Source organism: Alosa sapidissima, chromosome 16 (genome assembly GCF_018492685.1).
Source record: "Alosa sapidissima isolate fAloSap1 chromosome 16, fAloSap1.pri, whole genome shotgun sequence".
Lineage (NCBI taxonomy): Eukaryota > Metazoa > Chordata > Actinopteri > Clupeiformes > Clupeidae > Alosa > Alosa sapidissima.
The window spans coordinates 8,506,194-8,524,608 of record NC_055972.1 but is presented as its reverse complement, the minus strand read 5'-3'; the positions used below and the strand labels follow the sequence as shown (position 1 = coordinate 8,524,608).

Here is an 18,415-nt window from a genome sequence, read left to right as displayed (position 1 = left end):
TGCCCTATGAAAACTCCCCATAGGACTTTTGGTTACCCAAAATGCATACTGACAATAAAAGGCTTACTGTGTGGCAACCTCTTGGTGTAGAAGCATAATCCTGGTCTCAAATAATATGGAATATGGATATGGAATGATTACACAAAAGTCTCTATTTTTTGCATTTTCTTTGTTGGTTCAATGGATGTGTAATATGGGACTATACATATGCACAACTAATAATAGATAAAACAACATGAATGTTCAATTTCTAGGGATTCCTGTGAATATTTCAATACCCAATATATGCTGCATCTACTTATTGCTAAGGGATATAGCCTACACTGCAGCTAGAAAGTAGGGAAGCACCAAAGGCAGATGAGGGCATTTTTGATCAAATTTAATTGAGACATAGTAAGATTAATCTGACAATGTGAAGCACTATACAGATTGAACAGGAAAAAGGTTGTCATATATGGATTCCCAAGAGTACAAGCTTTCAAATGGTATAATGTTACTATGCTATCATACATAGCAATATGGTGCATTGATTTAAAATGCTGGGGGGAGGTGGGGGGCCTGCGGCCTAGTGTTACTGAAGAAGGGCATATTTTCGTTTACATGCATAGGCCTACATCCTGACCTCACAAGCGAACTTGAATTGAGCATTCTTAATTCATAGCATAACATTACCGTCTTTTTCCTCGGTCATATTAAATCGGCTGTGTTCTTATTAACTTACCCTTAGCTTACCCTACCATGACTTGGAGTTTGGTGATTTCTGTTATTTGGATTGAGACCCAGTAAGTGTTCAAAATAAAACGTATTAGGCTACAGTATTCTCCTGATAACGTGACTATGTTGTAATTATGAGATCATTATTTCGTAATTATGAGATAACCTGATTTTTTTTTTTTACTCATGTGAATGCAATGAGCTTCCGTATTTACCTGATGAAGAAATAGTCCCAAAAAAGACTTTAATAACATATGGGCCTATGGGTAAATATCACAATGCAGGAACACAGAGGGTGCAGGTTGCTGCAGGAACAACAGGGGGTGCTGCAGCACCCTAAGTACCCCCACTTCCTACGGGCCTGTAGCCTATAGGCCTAAATTAGGAGGTCCTACAAGTATGCATGGCCAGGCAAGAAGCTATGCAATGTAAGGTGGTCATAGTCATATTCTCAATCTCAACCATGCAAAATGACTTGGGCTGATATCTTCTACTCTGTTGCTTTCATTTGACTTTTACTTTGATTGTTGATCAAGGCTATGATTTTATGTATCGTGATATGTATCTCTATTCATATAGCCTATCTTCATGCTTTGTTTTATGCATTACTAGTCTAAATAGGCTAATTATCCAAGTCAGACAAAAAGATAAATTAAATTCAGAGTGATTTAATTAGTGTCAAAATGGAAATGTAATTTACAGCGACATGACAAAACCCAAAAGGTTCATTATGCATCCCAGTCAGTGTGAAGACTGCGGACACACTCTTCAGATGAACTCTCCACGAATAGGCAGTGCATGAGCAGGTGGCTGTCGCCAGCGGCAACGGAGACTGCTCAGAGACATGTCCCTGGGCTTGTCAAACTCAGGGAAACCCAGCTGGTTGAGAATGGTAAAGATTCCAGCTCTTGCTGCAACCTGCAAGTCCAGGAAACACTTGCTGTCAGATTGATTCTATTGCAAAAAATCATCAATTTCAGGTGAACTTACATTCTAAAGCACTATTAAAGTCAACATAAAATACCAGTTTCAACACACCTAAAGAATAACAAAAAAGCCTCCCCTTATATTATAACAGAAACAACACAAGGAAAATAAACTCTGTGAATATTGTACTTTCCACACTGTGAAAAAGATTAGCACTTTCAACAGTATAGTTATGTCAACATGTAGTGTGAAATATAGAATTGACACTGTTGTCACAAGATGACTTGAGTGTGCAAATCCTTTTTTCTGAAAATTGAGAGCTAAGAATGAAAGATGATAAATGGCCACCTGGTGTGTCCATGTAGCGAAGGGTCGTCTCCAGGAGTCCTTCTTCTCCAGGTGGAGGTATGTGTTGAACAGTATGAGGTATATGTAGCGCTCAAGGTACTGAAGACTTTTCAGCTGCCAAACCTGAGACTCTTTCTCTGTCTTTGCAGCTTTTGTCTAAGTAAAAAAAAAATGTTGCTTTCATGAACTGCCTTCATTTTAAGCAAAGTTTTTTTTTAAAGACACTCCCTTAAAACTATTTCATCAGCACATTCTTCTCTTGAGCGGCAATATCTGTGAGTTTTAGTGAAAGGTCATTGAAACAAAAGGCCTTATTATTCTTAAGTATATAGACTGTTATTCACAAGCTGTGTCATCATTCTATAAATAATGAACCACTCGGCAGAGAGCCTGTTTTTGCGCTGCAGACAATAAACATGCCAGACCCGGCATGTCAAATAAATGTACGGATTTAGGATTTAGTATGATAAATATATATAATGTATTTATTTGCACATTTTGTGCGTCCTGCTTGTGACGTGTATCAAAAGCTGAATTGTCATTTCTGTCACCCAAGTAAGCCTCTGGACATACATCAATGACATTATGCATACTACATCTTTTAATTACCAAACACGGTGGTCATTAAACTGTCCCACAGGTACCACTAAGACCTATTCAGCTTTGTTTGGTTTGTGATGTTTCCTTTTGAGCTGAAAAATCAATGTATTGAATTGCAAAATGCTATATAAAAGAAAAACTGAACTGCTCACCATACATTGACATTTTCTAAACTGTACTTTAATTGAGACATAGTAAGATTGATAACAGATCATCAGAACAGATGATAACTGGACTTATCATCTGTTGATTTCAGTAGACCTTCCCTGCAGTAGCACACTGCTGGAATCAGCCTGGCTCTCTGAAATTCATCATGAGCTACTAAATTATCTTTAAAATCCAGACAATACTTTTTTTGGTGACTAAACATATACATCAAGATTACAAACATATTAACTACATTTCTTATACCTTCACAGTGAATGTTTTATTGCATTTGATCCATATGATGTCTCACCTTTCTGTAAGCACAGATGATCATCTCTCTCAGGTGGTAATGCATAGGCGTCATGGTCTCACTCACAATGTCCAGTGCCATGTCCACCTCTCTCTTCATCTGCTGGCCCTGTGGCAGTAGCCTCACTATCTGCATCACTACCTACACACACACACACACACACACACACACACACACACACACACACACACACACACACACACACACACACACACACACACACACACACACACACACACACACACACAAAGGTAGGTGCAAGTGCAAACAAACTAGATTAATTTCATGCAAGTAGATGAGTGAAGCAGCAGTAAGGCTTGTGCTGTCTGTGGTGGGCTACCTCAAACTCTCCTTTTGTGTATTTAGCATCAGGGATGCTCACAATCTCTTCCTCCACTACATCAGGGAAGCCCTATGCAAAAAACATTGAAGTTATGATACATCATAAGGCAGTAAATATATCAATAACACTTATTATTTCATTCATAAAATCAACATGGTATGTTTGGTGAAAAGAGTTCTCACATTGAAATGCCACAGTGTGAGGGTTGTAATGACCATGGCAGCTGTGGTCCTGTCTTTGCCGCTGTGGCAGCTGAAGACAAATGCAGAGGTCGGGTCCTCAGCTAAGCTGCTCTTTATGGCTTCCAAAAGCTCATCAAAGACCTTTCAAAGGAAATTTGGTATCACTATCTATTAATAAATAAATGTGAAGAGAGGGGTACCCCTTACATATATCCTGAAAAAGCAGCAAAGACGTCTTTATCAGGCATTAGATAATACAGTTCTATTTCAAGTCAGGTCAAGTCAAGTTACTTTATTTTCTCCTTCAATGGGGCAATTTTTTTGCGCAGCAGATAGTACAAATCACACACACAGTAAAGAGGTTGCCTACCTTGCAGACATATAAAAACAATAAAAACAGTAAACAGTCAATAAATAGTAAGTCAATAAAAGAATAAATAAATGACAATACAAAGGCGGGGGGGTGGGGGTTATCTATGGTTCTTTATAGAATTTAGAAGTATAATTGCTGCAGGTACAAAAGACTGTTTATATCTGTTGGTTCTAAAACTGGGGAGTTTAAAGCGTGATCCAGATGGCATCTGAAATTCAGCCTGTAAGGCATAAGAACTATCTGACAGGATAGACTAAACTGCTTAGTGTTCAATTCTGCACGTCTTGCCTCCTCGTGTGGTGCAGAGCAGTCTGCCAGGGGGATGCGCCTGTAGCGGAGGCCTGTGTGTGTGCTGCTGTGCTGGCGGAACATCTCCTGCAGTGTGTGGCAGCTCTTAAACATCCTCATCTGCCTCTCCTGCTCCAGGATCACCTCCAGCCACTTGCCACAGTGCAGGACGTCCTCTGCCAGAGCCTGCTCCAGTTCCTGGGACAGAAAGCTAATGATAACACTGCAAAGAAACCACCGAAAAAGCTTGTGCAGTTTCATCTGGGCACTGGACATCGACCACATGTTTTCTTTTTTTTTAAGTATATTTTTTGGGCTTTTTTGCCTTTATTTTGACAAGACAGTAGAGAGTGACAGGAAGCAAGTGGGAGAGAGAGATGGGGCGGGATCGGGAAATGACCGCCGGACTCGAACCCGGGTCCCCGTGGGCACTCGGACCCGTATATGGTACGGGCGCTGTAGCCTGCTGCGCCACAGCGCCCCCTCGACCACATGTTTTCATCACTTCATTAGAAACACTCAATGTTTAGAGTCATTTTGGACTGACACATGAACGCCTCATGTAGCACTTTTGTTTCATACAGGAAGCACTAGATATCACCTGGAGTTGGTGTGGGCTCTGTGTGCAGATTCTGATAGGCTTCTCCAGACAGGCGGGCTCTCGTGGGATGAACACCTGGCCATTGCCCTCCATCACCAGTTCCTCCTGCAAGTTGATCCACAGCAGATGTACATGCTTCCTTTGCTCTGTCAGGTAGGACAGAACTGTAGACAGAGCCTGAAACAAAAGGCAATCATAGCCCATGTCTCAACCAATCTGTCATCTTGAAGTTGATACACATGATTTTACTCATATTCACACCTGTTAAACACAAGAATTTGACTTTTACAGGACAGGTTTACACCATCAGTTTAAGAAATGTGCAATATAATTTATGTCAGATTTAATAGATGGACCTGACTATGTGTATCCATGGTCTTTGCTTTATTTTTGCAGACATGTTAGTATACAGTCCTACCTCAGAGCCAGGCTGAGTCATGCCATACACTGGCGTTTTGGGGACCCGTCTGAAGTTGGATGCTTTCATCTCCTTGGCTGTACTCAGGATATCTGGGGCTAGATATTCACTCGCTACCTATCAGCAGAATGAGTGAATATGTAAACAGTGCTCGTACACCAAGGCACAGGTGGTGTCTTGTCTGTGAAGTAGCAGCTGGTGCAACTCATACATAACTAACAATGAGCAGGGCTTAGAACTGAGGTTACAGGTGAGTTAAGGTGCAGTGCATCATTTAAAAAAACATTGCTCTCAGATAAACCTAGAGAAAACATTCATCCAGTTATATGACAATAAAATAAAGAATTGGAACCATGATATATTGACATTTAAAGATAACGTTAAAAAATTGAATGGTATATTTGTTAACTCATGTGGTCACAATTTGTAATGACAAACTATTGTTCACCTTCATAATGTCACAACACAATAATTAACTTCTCCTAAACAATGGGCTCAATTTGCTATTATGATTTGATCCATTACAGTCATAGAGAGGTTTGCAGAATTGCCTTATTGTGCTTCACTTGTAAATATGGCATTCATCATACTACTTAAGGCAACTTCACCTTCATGCCATGTGGGGGAGTTAGTGCCCAGTCTGGCAAACTGGAGGGGTTCCATGCAGGGACCTCCCAAATACACTTTTGTGTGTTTTTAAAACTACAGGTAAAGTTGATCCTCACCAGTACCCTGGTTCCCCTTGTAATGAGGGCTGCTGGTGCAGAGAGCTCTGACAGATCCATAGCAGCAAGCAAGCGGTAGAGCCAGGCATTGGAGCACATCCACTGACTGAAATTTTTTACAAATGCCAAGGGATACTGTTTGAGGAAGATAGATAAGGTAAACACAGACAGTTAGACATTACTGTGTAAAAGTCTTATCTTATGTGTTTTGCTTAAGCAATGCTAAAATGACCATGTAAATGTACTTATCGCTCTCTTAACTGGAATATAACCAGAAAACACATATATGGTAATGTAGAGAGTATTTAAAAACACATAAAATGTAGCTTTTGATCTGGTTCCAATCTGATTTCAGTGTTAGGCCACCATTGCATTTGGTTGCTTTAGCTGTGTAATAATGACCAATCTCGCAAAGGGGAAACTGTTGATGGCGCACTAACAGGCATGCCCTGCCTGCCCTGTCCTGCCCGCCAGAAGCTGGCAGATCTAGCTGTGATGGGGACCTTGAGATCAACGGCTGACTTTACCCAAAAGCTGACCCCGTGGGAACAAGAGCATCTTGGCAGGGCGCAATAAGGAGGGACGACTCAAAACGTACTGTATTATATGTATCGATTTTTGAAAGCGGTGTCAGAGGCAGAACCAAAACCAGCTGGCTCCGTCAACAGCTTCCCCTTGTAAGATAGGTCATTATAACACTGTAAAACAAAACATCTGATGGCGTATGTTCTGTTTATATAATAAATAAAATAAGTAAAGTATAAAGTGAAAAAACAAAAATAAGTAAAAAATAGTAAAAGTAAAAAATAAATGTATTGATCACTATATAAGTGATCATTACATTGCTAAAACAACAACACTAATAGGTGCCTCAGACATTAGCATAGTACTGCATATTTTAAGCATCATGTAAAATTATGAAAAATAAATCTGGTAAGAGTAGATAAGTGTGGAATACCTCCTCATGAAGATAGGCATTAAAAACAATCAGGTAAAAATAACACTCAAGGCTCTGAAGTGTCCTTTGAAGAAAATAGCTTTTTGTGCTGCTTCCCTATATGCATCAGAAACACAAAGCTGAATTATTATTAGAGTCGACCATAACACAAAACAAGCCTGACCTTACTTAAATCGCCAAGAACTATGACATCCATATTTTGTTGTCAAACAACCCTGAAATGGATATTTCAAACTATATTAAACAAAACATATCTAAAACACAGAAAGCCATTTCTTATCTCATTATCATAACACAAATGATTATGTCCTTCACATGTGACTGAGGAGGAAAAAAGTTATCACATCTTGACCATTAGCTAAGCCAAAGTGGGTGTGATTTATGTTCATCCTTCAAGGACATGTGAGCAAATATGAGGAGTATTGGTTGCAACCCCCCCGGATGTGAATCAGGCAGAAACCATTGTTACTATTGACCAGTGTGATGACCTCACCTGAATCTGATAATCCTCTCCAATTCCCTCCAGCTTTTTCTTGTTTTCATAGATGGAATCTTTAATATTGTGCATCTCTGAGCATGAAGCAATTGCACCGTTCACCTGTTGTAAACAATAGACTGCTTACATTTATTTGACAAGGATGTCCTGAGGATTTGAGTGACTGAGCCACAATGTAGTTCTGTGTTCAGTGATGGTAAATAATACAAGCATGTTTGCAATGATGCTCACATAGGCAGGGTAAAGTCCTCACCTCCTCCAGGATCTGCTGCCCTTTTGGAAGTCTGCTGATTAACATCTTTATGATCTGAAATTCAGCCCTCTCCTGTGTCTTCGCTGACCTGGCAAAATTAAGACCAAATGCATTTTTCCATCATAAAAATGGAATAAAACTGTCGGCATGCATCTGTAAAATCAACTTATGTAAAATCCAATCACAACAGAATCTAACGTTGCTTGCTGAGGAGCTCCCTTCAGGTGACACATGACCAGGGCACCCAGGATCATGCCCAGGTTGGTGCGTCCGACTCCCATCTGACAGCTGAAGAGCAGACTGGGAAGAGGGATGCAGGTATCCCTGTGAGAAGCCAGGCTGGGGGTCTCCTGGGGGGCAACATTGAACATTCCAGGCTTGTTTGTACACTACAGTTAAGGCTTGCTTACTCATGTTATGAGTATCAGAAAAGAAGACTTCATACCCTTATAACACTGATGAAAGCATCAAAAGTCTCTTCTAAGGGTGCGCCTTCCATTGGCAGTGGTAGGCGATCATACCTGTAGTAAATCACCAGCTATATACTTATACAAATTTGGTCTCAACCAACATGTTATGACAAATATGATATGATTTTGAAATGCTTGGGCATGTTTGAGTGACCTGTAAGAGGGTAGAGTAAACAAGGCTGTCTTGTAGATCTCCTCAGTGACGTGGATATCCTCCTCTGACCGAATGGATACAATATGGGGCTCGTCTTTAAAGTGCTCAATGTCATTGTAGACATAAAACATGTTCTTATTCAGTTTCGCAAAGTCACACAGCTGCAAATGAAAAGAAAAAACAATGCATTATACAGCCCCCATCACACCTGCATCTATCATTTTGTGGACGAAAGTATTCCAAGAGAGGAATATTCTCACAGACCAATGGGATGTCAGAGAGGAGGTTGTGTTTGAGGGTACAAATGTAAACCATCTAAAACCATAGTATTTCCTCATACCTCTTTCCTGATGGTTAGTTCCAGCTGCTCTGGGGTGAGTTCTCCCTTTAGGTCATGAAGGTTCTCATGGAGATTCTCCTTCCTCCTGGGCGTGTAAGACACAAAGTCCTTTTCCCAGTGTAAAAATACAACTGGCTCCTCCCGGACACAGAAGAATATAATCTCCTTTTTGGGAATTACGTTGAGATGAAGAGATATTTCAATTAAATAATTGACACGATGATGATAATGGATTATTCACATTTATGATGTCTAAAATTGTGCATGAGGTAGTGTCTTCGGACTCATGTGTTGCTTGACAGAATATTTAAATTACTGCATGCATTATCAACATGGAGCAGTGCTGACCTCATGACCTGCTGCCTGGAGTCTCTGGAGGACCTGTTTGAAGCCATTCAGACTGGGCTGGCCCATGCCATAGATAGGGTAGTTCCCTTGAGCTTTGCGAAAGTTTGGGGCCCCATAGTTCCCTGTGGTACTTAAGACATCTGTTCTGCTGTACACATCCTGAACTATAAAATATTCCCCCTATAGAAAGTAGAAACACAGAATTGAGCAACTCTGTGCATGGATATTGTCATTCTCAAAAAACAGTGTACGGTAATATTTGACCTGCCTCTTCAAAAGCAACAAACAAAGCATAGCAACAGCAAGTTTCTCTGCACTGATGATGTAACTGAATCAATCCTGGTAAACCTGTCGGAATACTCAGGGAAAGTTTTCGTTTCCCAGATATTCTGGTTTTCGATTTCCTTTTTTGGGCAAAAGCTTGAGGGATATACTTAAAAAAGTACAGTTTGTGACCTTACCAATATAAGGTAATGCTCAGGCATGGTGTCAGATATTCTGCCCACTGTGTAGTTGGCTGTGAGAAGATCATCATGAATCTGGAACTCTTCTTTACAATTATACCTGTTAACATAGTGAACATTGTCTATGAGAATGAAAAATAGTTAAAAAGAAACTGAATCATGTATAATGCATGATGTCATGACATGTCATTGAAAGATAAGGCACCCAAAGGTACATAATGTTCCTGTTGAAAAAGGTCAGATATATTCAGAACACACGTTTGTCCTCATACACCGGCATGTCTCTCCACAAGACTGCACTAACCTTGACAAAGGACTAGAGACATTAGTTATATTGGTAACAGTTTACTTGACAGTATCGACATAAGAGTGACATGACACTGTCATGAACACATGACACTGTCATGACACATGAACTCTAACCCTAAACCTAACCTTAATCCTAACCCTAACCTGTTATGACAAAAACCGAATGACACTTAATGAGAGAAGCGTTATGTCATTAACGTTTATGACTTGTTGATGACACGTTCATGACAGTGTCATGTCACTCTTATGTCGATACTGTCAAGTAAAGTGTAACCGTTATATTTAACTTTAGTGGAACCTCATTGATTGTAAACTATGTGTTCATGTTACCTACAAATAACTTTGGAAACTCCAAAGAACTTTGGATGCAGATGACAAATTACCTTTGGGCATCCTGATTCTATTCCAATCCAGTCATGTTGCAAAGATTGAAATGTGAAAGTCTGTCATGCACTGATAACTTCCTATGTGATGCTTACGTGATAAAGACTGGAGCCACTTTGTTGGTGATGATGGACTTGGCCTTGTTGTTCAGAAAGCTGACCATCTGAGGGGAGCTGTTGCCAGTGGAGAGTCTGTCTGTGGCCATCCGCTTGGCACGTAGGATGTCTTTTTGTTTGGGTGAAGTGAAAGACTGCTGTGCTGTGCTAGCACTTGTTCCCATAATGCATGCCCTGTTGTGAAAAGAGAAGCACGAAAACAGTCCCAGACGTGGTAGGTGGACTAATGAATTTGTGGACATCCTGGTCATGCAGCACTTTTAACAAATTGTATGACAGAGAAATGGATTGCTTGTGTTTTGCCCTTCTAAGTGTTTAGAAAAAAGCCAACACAATCTCCTCTCACAACATTTCAATAAAAAGGTCAAACGAACAACAACAAATATAATTGACATTATTTGTCAGACATATGTCATGGGTACATATATCAGTGCAACCTCCTTCTTCCTCCATCCTCCACACCATTACCACGTTACATCATGCTGTGGACAGAGCCCCTTTTGCAGTGCTCAGCTATGAGTCACTCAGGGCCGTGGGAGTGTGAGTGGGTTTCTCCAGCAGAGCGAGCTGCCACATTGAAAGCAGTGAAGGGTGAAAGAAAAAGAACAGCAACAATCCCAGCTGCAAGGAGTGGACCGCTTTGACAATACATAAGTAAAGGTCAATGAGCATCCATCATCCAACGTTTTCCTTTTTACTAATTAAACTTTATAGCCTTACGAGTTCTTTGTACTCCCATTTTGTCTTGGTGTTTTTTTCTTGATTTCAGCCATCTTCCACAGTGTCCTTTTAAACAAATCTAAATGCAGTAATTGTTAGATGATAGGTGTCTTGATATAATCCATATTTCTGTGACAGATTAAAGCATAAACTGGAAACAGCTGAAGAACTAAAAAAGGTATATGCATGCAGAGTGATGTCCGTATCACTCTATGTGAATATGCAGAGTCTGTCCGTATGTTCTCTCTCTATATATCTTCGTCTCACGCTGCATGTCTGCCTTCTCATTTATAGCACGGTCCAACCTCTGGGTACATCTGGCAGCCAGACGGTAGAGTGGGTTGGATCAAGTATTCCCAGGGACAGCCTTCTTCTCATGGAGCACACCAGAGATCAACCCCCAAAAGCCCCATAACAGGCTATGGAAATCACAGATATGTCGTAGAATCACAGATATCATATCACGGTTTGTGATTCTGGTGGAAGATTTGAGCTCAATTGGCAAACAATACACTTACCCTCCATCCACCTCATGTGTGTTGGTTGGCAGGGATATAAATCCAAACCATTATCGTATGTCTTTTTTTCATTTGCAGAGCAAAAACTGTACAGCCACCTGAGTTGTTTTGAGAGCACACACAAAACAGATAGAGGTCCATGAACAGCAATTAGCTGAATTTAACAGAGAGTGTACTGGAATAGAATTGCAGACCGCACCTTTAAGTGTCTCATGAATTGCATGATGTAGCTAACTGACAAATAAATGTTAGGATCTAAATTGCATTACGTCAGTCATGTGGAAATGTTGGAATATATTCAGAGGGTAAACATTAATTAGCCGTCTAAGACACATTAGTACAGTACGCTGTGTTTGGAAAATAGGCTCCCACTAGATTTTCATGTAAAAAAATATTTTTTTTGCATATATATTGCAATTTTTAAAATATAGAGTCTAAGGAACAAGATTTTTTTGTCTTCAAATTTTCACGATCCATCTTTAGTGTTTTTATCTGTATGTTTTAAAATAAGCGATTATATCTAGTCCGAAAAGTGATTTTCACATTTTCTTCTGATTTTTTGACAATTAATTCCACTTTTTGCACACAAAACCCACAGATAATGTAGAAAGGTTGTTGGTTCTAAAACAATATCCATAGTTTTTAAACTTTTAGTGTCTGAAAAGTGTAAAAACACCTCCTCCCTTGGTGTCTATATCAAAAACTTTTTCTTAAAATGTCTTAATCTTTGCTTCTCTTGATGCTTTCCTTGACCTGCCATGACATTCTGTTGTCTACCTTAAGAGAAATTTGTCTTGAAAATAATCTATAATAGTACAGGCAAGATAGTACACCACTAGGTGTCATAGGCATTGGTAGTTAAGTAGCAGTAGGCAAAATTAACAAACAAAAGAATTTAAGGTACAAACAAACAGACAAACCACGGATAAATTACAAACAAACAAACAGACAGACAAACCACGGATGGCCCTCTCACAGCCTGAACTAAACAAATAACTCAAGGGAAAACATTGGTCAGACACTAAACCATGTGCATTTGCTCTCTTTAATCTGGTACGCCCTCCAAATGAGCCTGGGACAGTTGGTCAAGGCTAAAGTTAACACCATCTTGGTCACTGTGATGCTAAGCACTAGTCCTGGTGTGGACTATGGCTACCCTCAATGAGTCTCCAACTACAGGGTTACTGAGGCCTGGCTCCCTCCGGATACCCCCATGAGGCTGTGGAGCAGCCAGTGCTGGTAGGCTGGATGAATCTTGACTGGTGGGAACAGGTTTAAGCTCGGAGCGATGCATGGTCTTAAGGGGGCCCTCCTCCCCATACGGCCTGATCTTATAGTGTGTGCCAATTCCATCGAGACACTCCACAATTTCTTACTTCGTGGACACCCACGTATCCTGGATTTTGTGGCGACCATGAAAATGGTTCTTGCAAAAGAGTGTACATTACATTACATTTAGCAGACAATTCTTGACCAAAGTCACTTACATACTGTATGTCAGCTATATTACAAGGGATTACATTGTCCCTAGAGCAACTTGGGGTTAAGTGCCTTGCTCAAGGGCATTATAGTGGAAGCCGGGAATTGAACCGACAACTTTCAGGCTACTGCACGCTAGAAAAAGACTAGAGTGCCAGGTGGAGTGCCAGGTACTCTTGATGTTGCACCACCCAATCAGTCGGTGGACTGTCCCTGTGGTCACCTCCAGTATTTCCAAGTAGGTGGTCGACTGGTAACTGTGGCTTCTGACCGAACATCAGCTCGTATGGGGAGTTCTGTGTGGACTGGTACACGGTGGTATTATAGGCGAACAGGAGCTGAGGGAGCAACTGGGGCCATTTACGTTTCTTTTCAGGGGGTAAGTTTGTGAGCAATTCATGAAGTGTCCTATTGAAATGTTCACATTGACCATCCCCTCTGGATGATAAGTGGTGGTTCTACTCTTTGTTATGCTTTAGATGTCACACAGGTGCTTCAACAGCTCCCCCTCAAAGCTGTGCCCCTGATCAGAGTGGATTCTCCTTGGCACGCCATACACATAGAACCATCTCTCAGTTAAAATCTTAGCTACGGTGAAATCTCTCTGATCAGGGGTGGAAAAGGCCTGGGCCAACTTTGAGAAAACATTTATGACTACCAGAACATTCTCTTGTCCTGTGCTAGCCCAATCCAAGAGAGTAAAGTCAATCGAGATTATCTACAAAGGCTTAGTGGCTTACAGATTTCCCAAGAAGGTTCTGGCTTGGGTTGTCTTGCTTTAGCAACCACACAGTGCTCACACTCAAAACACCACTTTTGCAACTCATGCCACATCTGGGGCCAGTAGCACCTCTGGCATATCAAATCTGTGGTCCTGTCCACCCCCAGATGGCCATGGTTGTTGTGTAGGCTAGTGAGCACTTCGACTCGCAACACCTTAGGCAGTAAAAGCTGCAGCACTGGATCCCTGGAAGGAGGATCGCTCGGTACAAGGTCCCATCCACTTCCTGTATCTGGGACCACTGCTTTATCAGCTGCTGGACTTCCCTTGGTTCACTCCACTTGTCTTAACGGGTAGGTGGTCGTCCCTGTCGCCAAAACCACAGGTATCTGGAAATACAGGGATCAGTCCCTTGCAGGCCTTTCAGGTCTCTTTTGGTTCGACCAGGGATGGTGTCATCCAAGAGTCTTGGATAGGTGCACTCGAGGCTTGCATGTTGGCTATGGCAATCGGCAGGGGGACGTCCAGGCCGTGTGACACAGATCGCACAGTGTTAGTGTATAAGTATATATACTCTTTTGATCCCGTGAGGGAAATTTGGTCTCTGCATTTATCCCAACCTGTGAATTAGTGAAACACACTCAGCACACAGTGAACACACAGTGAGGTGAAGCACACACTAATCCCGGCGCAGTGAGCTGCCTGCAACAACAGCGGCGCTCAGGGAGCAGTGAGGGGTTAGGTGCCTTGCTCAAGGGCACTTCAGCCGTGCCTATGGTCAGGGTTCGAACCAGCAACCCTCCGGTTACAAGTCCGAAGCGCTAACCAGTAGGCCACAGCTGCCTCGTTAGTGGGGCTTGTGGGAAGCCTATAAAGGGCATCGGCATTGCGATTAGCTGTCCCAGGACGATATTTCATGTTGTAATCAAAGAGGGCAAGCTGAGAAACCCAGCACTGTTCCAGAGCGCCCAGTTTCGCACTGCAGGTATTGGAGGGGATTGTTGTCAGTGTACACGGTGAACTTGTTGCCCAGGAGATACTTGCATTTTTTTTTCTGTGATTGCCCACTTGACTGCAAGGAGTTTCATGGCACTATACTTTGACATGTTCCTCTCACTTGGCCACAAGCCCCGGCTAGCAAAGGCTATTGGTCGCTGTAACCCATCCTTCTCCTGTCACAGAACAGCCCTCAATCCTGCATGGCTTGCATCCGTCTCTAAGATAAAGGGATGACTGAAATCGGCATAACCTAGGACAATTTTTTTTTGTAATTGAAATGTATGCAAATTAGTGCATAATTAATGAGATATTGTTAAATTACATCCATAAACATATATTTTCAGAAAACTTGTAATGCAAAAAAAATATTGTCTCTACATAAATAATCAACTAGTAAAGTTTCATAAAAATATCAAGGAGTTCAATTTTGTACCTTATTCACCCTTTCTATGTCGCCTATGGAGGCCAGTTTTAGGCCGCAAATGCTAATTAGCAGGTTTAAAACTAAAAAATCAGCTAAGTATATATGATATTCAGAATCAGCACCCAAAAATTAGGCAAAATACCCTCTTTACCAGTGTTTTCTCACATTTGACCTCCAAGTGATAGTAGTCCCAGTCTTAATTATGCATTATATAAATTATGATGTCATCTAAGTGTGAAAATGGATCATGAAAATTTGAAGACAAAAAAAATCTTGTTTCTTAGACTCTATACTATCAAAATATGCAAAAAAAAACAATTTTTACAAGAAAACACATTACAAGACACCTACATGCTTGTACATAGCTAGTTGGTGAATATCCCATGTCATCAGATAGTCATTGAGAAATCAGGGGCCTGGAAAAAGATTTCCTTGAGACCATTATGAGGGTGGACTTTCTGTAAGGTCAAATCTTATTATACTGTCCCTTCTGGGGAAATGCCCTGACATGTAAGTGACACACACATTACAATATCCTTGGTTTATTTACAGTTTTAAAAGGCCATGACCCCATGAGACAAATAAAAGATTATGGGTCTTCTGGGTAGAACATATGGTCAGTGATAGAATTATGGTTCTCACTTAACATTTGGTCTGCACAAAGACAGCATTGCTAGACCACATGCACTTTTGTCACATCATACCAGAGTGAAGACACAAGATGAACAAGCAGAGACCATGCCTTTCACTTGATCCACACATAACAAGCAGAGACCATGCCTTTCACTTGATCCACACATAACAAGCAGAGACCATGCCTTTCACTTGATCCACACAGAGCAAGCAGAGACCATGCCTTTCACTTGATCCACAAAACAGTTTGTCATACGCATCAACCCCTTGATTTCCCCCTCACAGAGTACCATTATTTCCATATTTCACTGGAACAAATGGGCATGAAATGTCTTAATTTCTTTCTTCTTTTCTTGTGTAGCCTACATCGTAAGCTCAAGGCCCTGTGCAAATCTAGATTAAACCTCAAGCACACACAAATGAAGCCAGTTAAGCAAGAGAAGAAATCCCCAAATCAAATATTTCAATATTTCAATATTACTTGAAATGCTGACAGTTCATCGGGCGTAATACATCAATTCAAGGGAGACTGAGGGAGAGACAAAGGAAGAGAGAGAGAGAGAGAGAGAGAGAGAGAGAGAGAGAGAGAGAGAGGGGGGAGACGGAGAAGATTGGATTGGGGTGGCACATCACCTGGCTCTCTGCTCTGTCTCACACCATCCAGTTGTCCTGTGTTTGGGTGTGGAGGATGAATAGTGGCAGCGGCCGGTGAATTGGCGACTCACTGAGACATCCTCCTCTGCCCTGCCTCCTCACAGGTGAGCTCCAATCATTTCTGCTGCCACCGGCCCCGAGACCAGGCTCTGACCTAAAGACATGCCCAGGACAGCAGATTAGACGCCTCTGGCTGCCGAGACTGGGCAAAAAGAGCTGGAACCTCAGGAAGCCACCTCACTGGTGTGTTCTCTTCCACAGACTGACGAGTGATGACTGGGACTGTGAGAGGATGTGTGGGAGAACCTCTCTCTCTCCATCTCTCGCACTCACTCTCACTCTCACACACACACACACACACACACACACACACACACACACACACACATGCCTGGCCAATCACCCACTCAATCGCCTGGCAACAGACCATGTACAAAACAGGAGCTTCAGCAGACGCTGAGCATATATGACTAGCACTCTCAAAATCAATACTTTGCATAACAAGAGTCTGTTGTAACCATGCAAGCATATTTATTTTAAAGTGTCTAAGCATGATGAACATGAAAGTGTTACCACATGTAATAATGTAATATTGGTGTTCATTACTTAACCGAATATATTGGTATTACACGATAATGAATCATGTATCCACAGTGTATTGCTAATTGAAATCATGTTGTGACAGGGTCATCAATCAGCATTTAAAATCCATGATTGTTTTATACAATGGAAGTTGTATTATATTTATCCCGTCCAATGAAAAAACCCTCCTTGCAACAATGTGGAGGATATATCATTTAAATATAATGATCCAATATGCCGGCATAGAGGGACAAGAGGGGCATGCATTGATAAAATGCTTGTACAGCAAGATAACTTGCATATGGTTATTTGCTTTAACATATCAACAGGGAAGGTGGGCAGTAGAATAGTCAGCACTTATCATTCATAGATAGATAGATAGATAGATACTTTATTGATCCCCAGGGGAAATTCAAAGTCTCAGTAGCATACAGACAACACACACACATTCACTAACAGCAGAAAAAAGTAATTAAAAGTATATAATATAAAAACACAACTAGCCAATAAGGACAGTAGAAGATAAAGAATATACTAAATATACTAAAATACAAATTGTACTAACTAACACAATCTAAATCAATTCTAAAAATAGTATCCACATAGTGGTGATTAATCAATCAAGAGGCGCTTGCAATGACTGAGGCAGGGACTGAGCCTGTGATTCATGTCCACAAGTATAGTATGGTTGTAGGCCAGTATTTAGCTCAGCAGTAGCTCAGTCTCCCATATATTTTGAATACTACACTGCTATTTATGTAAATACTTCCCTCTCCTGTACATCATTGCCTGTCATGAATCCTCCTTCAACATAACAAACACTCTGTGAAATATTAACCTCACAAGATATTTATGGCATCAGTTGAACTGCTTTCTAAGAGATTATTTCATGTAACAAAAGGACTGCGCACTCCAGCTAGGCTTACAGGCAGTTTTCCGGTGAACACAGCCTGTTGCCACAGGTTTCCAAGCAACCGGTCACTCTTCACACAAGTCCTTCATATATGCCAAGCTCAAAAGGACCGAAATAACTCCGGGGAAAATAACCTTTAAACACACCAGTTCCCAGTGTATCTTAAATTATATATACAGTAACTGTATTTGAAAACCTACAGTATGGTAGTGACTAATGTAATTATGCCACTAACCTCCAAATAGGTGCATCCTCATTCAAGCTGAAACCCCTGTGGTGTTAACAGGTCTGGACCCACATTATTGGTTTGAGTAGCATACTACTTTGAAAGGCAATAGGAGTTGAGGACTTTGCAAATGTAGGCCCTTATGCCAAACATCCGCATGTTCCAAACAGGTACAGGTACTTCGCTTGTCTTACCACATAGCTCACCGTATCAGTTGGCTTAAATACTAAAAAGATATATGAGACATGAAATTGTGGGTCCCAAGACCAGACCAGTTA

At 41.1% G+C, this 18,415-nt stretch overlaps 1 protein-coding gene across 3 annotated transcripts; it reads right to left on the bottom strand.

Moving 5' to 3' along the window:
- Nucleotides 1-1,364: 1,364 nt before the first annotated feature.
- pald1b (phosphatase domain containing paladin 1b) lies at nucleotides 1,365-16,661 on the bottom strand. 3 transcript variants are annotated; one of them, XM_042064806.1, is made up of 20 exons: nucleotides 16,396-16,661; nucleotides 10,248-10,442; nucleotides 9,457-9,559; nucleotides 8,996-9,175; nucleotides 8,648-8,812; nucleotides 8,308-8,468; nucleotides 8,129-8,204; nucleotides 7,882-8,033; nucleotides 7,684-7,771; nucleotides 7,428-7,532; nucleotides 6,935-7,030; nucleotides 5,977-6,111; nucleotides 5,252-5,368; nucleotides 4,834-5,010; nucleotides 4,233-4,430; nucleotides 3,572-3,712; nucleotides 3,387-3,458; nucleotides 3,047-3,187; nucleotides 1,990-2,145; nucleotides 1,365-1,632 (listed from the first exon to the last, which is right to left on the bottom strand). In XM_042064806.1, exons 2-20 carry the CDS (start codon nucleotides 10,430-10,432, stop codon nucleotides 1,483-1,485), a joined length of 2,598 nt encoding a protein of 865 aa, XP_041920740.1. In that variant the 5' UTR covers nucleotides 10,433-10,442; nucleotides 16,396-16,661; the 3' UTR covers nucleotides 1,365-1,482. The 3 variants fall into 3 exon arrangements, with proteins under 3 accessions (XP_041920740.1, XP_041920738.1, XP_041920737.1); XM_042064804.1 differs by lacking the exon at nucleotides 16,396-16,661 and adding an exon at nucleotides 10,989-11,884; XM_042064803.1 differs by lacking the exon at nucleotides 16,396-16,661 and having other exon boundaries at nucleotides 10,248-11,884.
- Between the last annotated feature and the right edge of the window lie 1,754 nt (nucleotides 16,662-18,415).